Genomic DNA, 7,648 nt, shown 5'->3' with positions numbered 1-7,648 from the left:
CGACATTTATTGAATTTCCCAAGTTTCCCACTCCAGACAGGCAAGGTTTAAATTCCTCACCCCCAGGCATGAATAATTGTCAAATGCCTGGGGGGAAGGGAGAGGGGAGCCTGTGGGTTGTCCTGGGCAGGGGGGAACTCTTCCTCTGAGTCATTAATTCACAAACATTTACCTTAAGCACCTCCATAATTAATGATATTACAGTGATAATCTGCTGGAAAGATTTGAAAGTTCTGGTTCAAATTTTCCACTTCAGCTAAGCAAGGTTTAAATTCCCCACCCCCAGGCATGAAAGATCATGGTCAAATGTCTGTCGGTTGCCTGGGGAGGAGGGGGGAGGGGAGCCCGTGGGTTGCCAGGGAGGGTGAATGTTGAAGCTTCAAAATGATTGGAGCATTATTATGCTGCATTAACTTCTCTATTGAATAAATTCACTATCTGTTCTTTGAACAAGCAATGCCCCATAGTTCAGTCAACTTTCCAAATCATGTGACACAGGCAAACTGACAACAAGCAAAAAAATACTTGTCCTTGTCATACAAACAATTTCAATTTATGAGAACAAAAGAACAAATTTCCTAGATCTTGGCACAAGAAATTGGTAACTCAACACTCAAGTTTTAATTTTATTGACAAAGGCATGAACTACTAGCCATGCTCCTCTTAGCAGTTAAAAGACTGTTAGAGGGAGAATCCTTTGTGATTCTTCATACTCCTCTTCATGCTCTCACTGATAAAAAACAAGGTATGCAGTGTTTATTCAAGTAAAGGGTGCTGGATTAAGGGAATGTCTGGAGTGGATACTATGCAAGTTTGTTACTCACAAACAGGAACATGTCACTTCTTTGACAAGTGTTTACTAATGGTTATCACTTTTTCTTGACAATAAGCTAAAGGGTACCATTTTCAATTCAATGACCTTTTGTAACCATTCCTTTTTTCCAAGTATTATTATTAAATTAATGTTTTTCCCAACCCTTTGGTCTCTTAAAATAAACTTGCTTCAGAGTTAGAGTTGTTTTTCTTCTGTTTTTCATTTCTAGGTTTCTCTATGTGTTCAATGACGGTAAAAAGACCAAAATGATCACTGGGTAGTATACTGCTTGTTGTCACCTCATTGCCAGCAATTCTCATGTCTTTAATTGGAAGGCCGACAGTCTACTGGACTCAAACTTGATCAAGGCGAGTTTGGTAACTTGTTGCATTTGCAGTTCCTCTCGTCAGAGTTTCTAGGAATTGATACTGACCGAGGGGGGCATTGCGGTTTTGCAGTTTTGGCTATCTTTTAGATCGGCTTTTTGGTTTTTGTGCCAAATAAACGTTGGTTTTTCGGTTTTGTCATTAATTGCGTTTTGCGGATTTTCCATTTTCAGCATGTGGTTAGAAAACTTGCAGGTTCCCACAAAATCGCTATGCTTCGTTCAAAGATGAAAACAGCTGCAGATGTTTATTCTCATAGCAGTGTCCGCTGACCCATTAGAGCTGTGACAATGGAGAAAAATAACATGGAAAAGACTGGTGTCAGGATAACAAATTTTTGGCTTCTTTCAGAGCTACGAGTTCCTCATCTTCCCTTCTAACTCTCAAGGAGCCAAACAGAAAATGTATCGCCAACAATTTGTAATTCGAATTTGTTAGGTGACGTCATAGACGTGATTATGCAACTTGAGTCATTTGCTAATATGAGAAAAATTGAGAAACTGCGAGACACCACTGGGTAAATATCTTTGTTTGATTGTAAGGGATAACTGTTTATTATATCACTAACACAATTTGCTGTAATTTAGATTTTGAACCATATTCAACCTCCCTTGTGAAAAGTACAGTGACTGACAAAGCTGGTGAAAGAAATGGAGTTGTTTAGAACCGTGGTTAGTTAATCCTCGCTAGCAAAACAGAAATATCATTGAATCACTTTAAACAATTGTGGATTCACCGGTCACCACTTCAGCTTCGTTCTGGTTGTTCCACCTAAACAAGAGTGGCCTGTTACATTGTGTAAGGGAAGACACAAATGGAAGAGGGGATGAAAATATTGTTTTAACATAATTATTGAAAGCTGCATTTAAGTGTCTCTCAAATGATGGCAATAAACTGAAAAAATACTTCATTGTTTTTTTTTGTTGTTGCTGTTGTTGTTCTATAAAAAAAAAAACAAAACAAAACAAAAAAACCAATCAAACAGAAAAAAGGGTGCAGCTGTCTAGGAATTGAACAATTTCTTTGTGTCTTTACCAACTGAGAGCCAGGTAAGCAAAGTATTTTTCATTCAAAACATAATTTTGTATCCCGTAAGATGAATGTGAGTGCCTTGTATGAGATGTTCTGAAAAATGAAACAAGTACCGGACAAGGAACAGCAGGAACAGCATCTGAGGAAGGGGTGGACAGTTGGACACACCTGCTGTGCCTCCCTCAGCAGCCAAAAGGAAAGGAAGCAGAAGTAGAGAATATTGTTCAACATTCCTCTGTAGTCCTTTATAGTCCTCTCCAGACTTAATACAAATTCCAATCTTTAATACAAATTACAATTTGGTAAAATTGCACAAGTCAATTCAATCCATTTGAGAACAGCTTAAAACAGAATACAAGATTCCTCACAATTAGCTGCCTCAATTATTTACCTGGTTAAAAAATTAGTTAAAAAAATACTGCTCTAAACTCATAAAAGGGATAAGGAAATTATGATAAAAATTGACACTGAGGTTATCATAAAAAAATTAAGTAATTTCTTGCAATAAGAAATTGGCACTGAACTTAATAACCTAAAAATAATTAAATATTCTCTTGCAGTAGGCTGGTAAGGTGTTAGACTCCCTAATGCTGAGAGTTAATTTGTTCCATGCACGGCAAACCCAAGTAAAAAAGAACTAAATTAAGAATTAGGAAAAATACGGTGTAAGATATAGTATTCTGATCTATACATCTGTTTCTTTTCCACAGTTGCATTTAACAAGCAGTATGACTGTATCGGTGATGAATTAAATAGCCATGCCTTATACTTACAGTGTTAATTCTGGAAATAATACTTACAAACTAGAGGCGCTAACAATATTTTAGAGTATTTTTTAACATACTTCTTATAATACAAATACAATGACAGAAAATTGAACTACAGGTAACACGAAGGTACTAGCCTCAATTATCACTTACCTATTGACAATTAATTTTTCCCAGCCTTTTGGTCTCTTAAAATAAACTTGATTCACAGTTTGTGATGTTTGTTCCTGTTTTTCATGTCCAGGTTTCTCAATGTGTTCAATGACTACATATAGACCGAAATGATCACTAGGAAATATACCGGTTCTTGTCACCTCATCGCCAACAATTCTCATTTCTTTAACCTTGAAATCCAATAGCTTGCAAAAGACACGATCATAGCGCGCCTTGTGACTCTTTGCATTAACTGCAGGACCTTTCATTATTGACATTTTTTCCCGATCGGACGTGAACCCATTTTTGTTGAAATTTCCGGATATCGATAGCCAAACATCAAACCAACCCGGTGGCATCACAACTTCGCCGTCAACATCATCATGGATGTTCAAATCTCCCATGACACAAACGTTGTCGTTAGGAGAGATAATGTGAAATGATTCTTTCAACTGTTGTTCGCGTTCAATAGAGTCGAAGCGACGATATGCCAAATGTGTTCCTGCAAAGCCAAAAATAACATCTGAAGAAGGAATGGTGTTCCTTACTTCTGCGAAAACAAGTCTTCGGTCCGATGTTGAATCGTTATAATTTGAGAATGGATGAACTAGCCATTTCTCAACGGGAAAAACACTCAAAATAATGACAAAATGTTTTCCATCGGATTTAAAAACGCCTTGAGGAATAAGGTGGTAGCGAGAAAACCAGCGCTGTTCTCTCAGAACTGCCAGGTTGTCTAGCGTGACTTCTTGAAATGTGATGACATCTGGCTCGAGATCCTGTACAATTTCCCCGAGCGCTTCCATCCTATCTCGCATCTTTAAAGGGGACTTCCAAATGTTGTACGTCAGGAATCTTATTTCTCTTCTATGCTTATCTCTCACGTGATAAATAACATGATAAACGAGTAGAATGGTAACTAACACAAACAAAGCCAGGCAGGGACCGCAGCGCTTGCGAATTGCCACAAGGACGGAAGCCATGTTTTCTTGTACCTATTAAATAGATGGCGTGACAACAGAATGTATCAAAATGACCGCTCAGTTATGAATAGTCATAAACTAGCGACTAAATACAAGAATGGCTCCGACCTGTAATTGGATGATAAAAATAGTAATAATAAGTTATTTATCTTAACTCCTTGCACGTGACTATTGTTTAACTGTGTGTCTCCAAGCGGAACAGTGAAATAATAATGCGAGCGAAAACACTGATGTGTCAAACAAGAAATGGTTACTTACATAACGAGGGGATGGGCCTTTCTTGTTCTGCGAGGTAGTTCAACGGTGATCCGGCGATGACTAAGTTATCCGCTGACAAATTCCTCTGACTAAACTCAATTGGTCAGTCTGGGCTCAGTTCAGGCGAACGATCAGAGACCGGAGCCATTCCTGTATTTAGTCGCTCCAATTGGAGCGACTAAAGACAGGAATGGCTCCGACCTGTAATCGGATGATAAAAATAGTAAAAGTGAATAAGTTATATCTCAGCTTCTTGCACGTGAGTATTTCCTTTTTTCAGGTACAGTAGAGTTGTTAAAATTTGCCAAGCGAAATTAAAGTAATCCGCGACTTTCTTCCTTTCGGTGTTGTGCAAAAATTGACGAGGAGCCCGATGAATGGATTTGTCTTTCATGTGAACAATTTTCCAAGAAAGTCAATGGGGAAAGAGTACCATGTAACCTCACCATTAATTATGCATTCCACTTCTTTGTCTTTCACGACAAAACTTTAAAAACAAAGTCTACTAGTCTGAATGCATAATTAATGTATGGGGTGATATGGTACTCTTCCCAGTCAATGTTTTACGAAGAAAACTCCCTCGATTGCGGCCAAGCCACATTTCTCCAGCAGAGCATACTGTAAATTAGAAATATCGGTCGGAGCGTCACGTAACATTGTGTGATTTCGAAACGTGACATGCAGTTGCTGCATTAAACTTTAGACATCACATGGCCTTGTATTAATTTATGAGGGCTCCATTCACAAGCATTGTAATGTTCAACTTAAGAAGAACTTAATAAAAAGCTCTTTCGATTTTATTTCAGTTTAAAATTTATTTCGCCAAAAAGGAAAAAAAAAAGAAAATTAATAAACGCATGAGTCGGAGCCATTCCTGCCAGCGGTGAAATACAGGAATGGCTCCAGTCTCTAATCGTCCACCTGAACTGAGTCTGCACTGACTAAATGAGTTTAGTCCGCGGAGCGAGTCAGCAGATGACTTAGTCCTCTCCGGAATGAATCCTCCGGAATATCGCTGAACTAGAAAGGTCTTCCCTTCGTCATGTAAGTAACCATCTCTTGTTTGACACATCGGAGTTTTTTGTCGCATCAGTATTTCCCTGTTCCGCTTGTAGACACACGGTTAAACAATACTCACGTGCAAGGAGTTAAGATGTAACTTATTAACTTTTACAAACTTTTACTATTTATATCATCCAATTACAGGTCGGAGCCATTCCTGTATTTAGTCGCTAGTAATTAGGCAAGGGAGGCAATGATATTAGAATTGGGGGATTCAATTCTGTTAAGATTAAAACCTACCAAACCGCTAGCACAAACTTACTTTGTTCCTGGCCTGTGATTAACGATTTAAGAATTTGTTGATGCTTACAGTGCGTATTTCGAGTTATAGATGCACGCGGGAAGTTTGGAGAGCACGAAAAATGCTTAGGAGTAGCTGGAGGCGCAACCGAGAGCGACTCGAGCTATTCGAGGGCTCTCCAAACTTCCCGCATGCATCCATAGCTCGATATACGCACCACTTAAAGCATGAACAAATTCTTTTATAACAGAGCGACAATAAGGATCTGTGCGAAGAAGCTTTTTTTTTTTTATTATGATACAGTGTAAACTCTCTCACAACGCACAAAAAAGTAAACAAACGTCCCTTTTGGCTGGCAAAAAACGCGCCACATACACTGTATTATACTTTGGTTTGAGTGAGCGCGTTTATTCCAGTTAATTAAGGATGGGCCGATTCGACTTTTTGGAGTCGATTCGATGTTTACTTTTTTCTTCGATATCGATATCAATACCGATTTTGTGACACCATTGAAATAAATAGTAAGTCACGTGATCTCAGTGACTAAACGAGACACTTTCGCACGTTTTTCTGTTCAGTTCTCTGTAGTAGCATCAACAAGATAGTCAAACATGTCAAAAATCTCGATTTATTGGGATTCATTTTTAATTTTCTCGAGGAAATGAAGAAGGCCGCAATGGTACAAAATAATTTGGATATATCAACAAAGTTGAAATGGTAAATTGGCCACCGCGACGATTACAAAAGCTGACGCTTAGGGCGTTAGCCCTTCGTCGGAGCCCTTCGTCGGAGCTTCGTCGGAGCCCTTCGCTCCGACGAACGGCTAACGCTCGAAACGTCAGCTTTTGTAATCGTTAAGGTGGCCAATTTACCTTTTTAACTTTGTTGATATATCCAAATTATTTCGTTACTCCCACCGACGCAGCCCCAAACAGTTTCTTTAGAAACTATCAGCCTTTATTCATTCGCAATGGTACAATCTTTCTACTTACTAATAATATTAAGCAATCTTCAACTTTCACTTGCATTCATGATCATAAGGCGTACACTGAAAGGTTATCAGTCAGTGCACTGGTCACTGATAATATTGGGACTTTAAGCAAACCACGACGGCTACGGCAACGAGAACGTATTTATTTAATCACTTTCACCAGAGTGTGGTGAGGGTCGCACAACAGAGGGAGGCTCCAAATTAAGTGCGCCCTATATCCCACCCATCCCACCCCAGGGGAGGACATCCATTACACAGTAATCTCGTGTGTGGGAAATTAACGTCTCCTACCCCAACCCTGCAGGAGACGGGACCTCCATTTATTCGTCCCTATCCGAGAAGACTAGAATATCTAACCATTTCTTGATGTTATAGAAAGGTAGCAAATTCTTCTCAATTATTTTAAGACCCTGAGTGTTGGTCCGGCCGGGGCTCGAACCCTCGACCTCCCGCACAACAGTCCAGCGCTCTATCCATTGAGCTAACCGGGAGGCGGTTGGAAAAACAATAGATGGGAACGTGGAAAAACAATAGATCTAATTGGCAGAACAATAGCCCAGCACGTGCGTTTTAAAACTTTGTACATTTCTTAGCTGTCCTTTGCAAAACATCAACGTGAAATAACCAAGATTTGCGTCGTCGGCGAAGCGAAACCACGGCGGCAAATTATTTTAATTTACATTTGGAACTCAGCGCTACTTTTATGAGTTATGTCGAGTTTGAGGTCTGACGCCCTATGAGACGGTAAACACATGCAGCCATTTTCGAAATTCTAACTAAAAGTAGAAACTCATTTTTTAATCGACGTCTTCCGTGGCGTTGCAGTCCTGACTGCTTAAAGTCCCTAATAAGTAACCACGGGTGCCCGACTTATTATCCTGGATCCTGCGCTTCAATACTCGATACATCAGAGACTCCGAGGCATACAGGACTATACAGGGTGCCATGCTTTAGAACTATT

General features: G+C 39.4%; 2 protein-coding genes across 5 annotated transcripts in view; one reads left to right on the top strand and one right to left on the bottom strand.

The window, feature by feature from the left end:
• LOC111344623 (uncharacterized) overlaps positions 1-2,891 on the top strand; it is a 10,900-nt gene extending 8,009 nt beyond the window's left edge. For all 4 annotated transcript variants that reach the window (XR_015994546.1, XR_015994547.1, XR_015994545.1 and 1 more), the window contains one exon: positions 1,044-2,891. The gene's annotated coding sequence lies outside the window, so the exon portion shown is untranslated. The remainder of the gene's footprint in view (positions 1-1,043) is intronic.
• Positions 1-4,357, bottom strand: part of LOC111344608 (5'-tyrosyl-DNA phosphodiesterase) — a 5,012-nt gene extending 655 nt beyond the window's left edge. The window contains exon 1 of the mRNA XM_088742819.1: positions 3,153-4,357. Coding sequence (XP_088598945.1) covers positions 3,153-4,135 — 983 coding nt within the window. The 5' untranslated portion in view covers positions 4,136-4,357. The remainder of the gene's footprint in view (positions 1-3,152) is intronic.
• Between the last annotated feature and the right edge of the window lie 3,291 nt (positions 4,358-7,648).

The sequence above is a fragment of the Stylophora pistillata genome, chromosome 13, assembly GCF_964205215.1.
Source record: "Stylophora pistillata chromosome 13, jaStyPist1.2, whole genome shotgun sequence".
Lineage (NCBI taxonomy): Eukaryota > Metazoa > Cnidaria > Anthozoa > Scleractinia > Pocilloporidae > Stylophora > Stylophora pistillata.
This window is presented reverse-complemented; position numbering and strand designations above follow the sequence as displayed.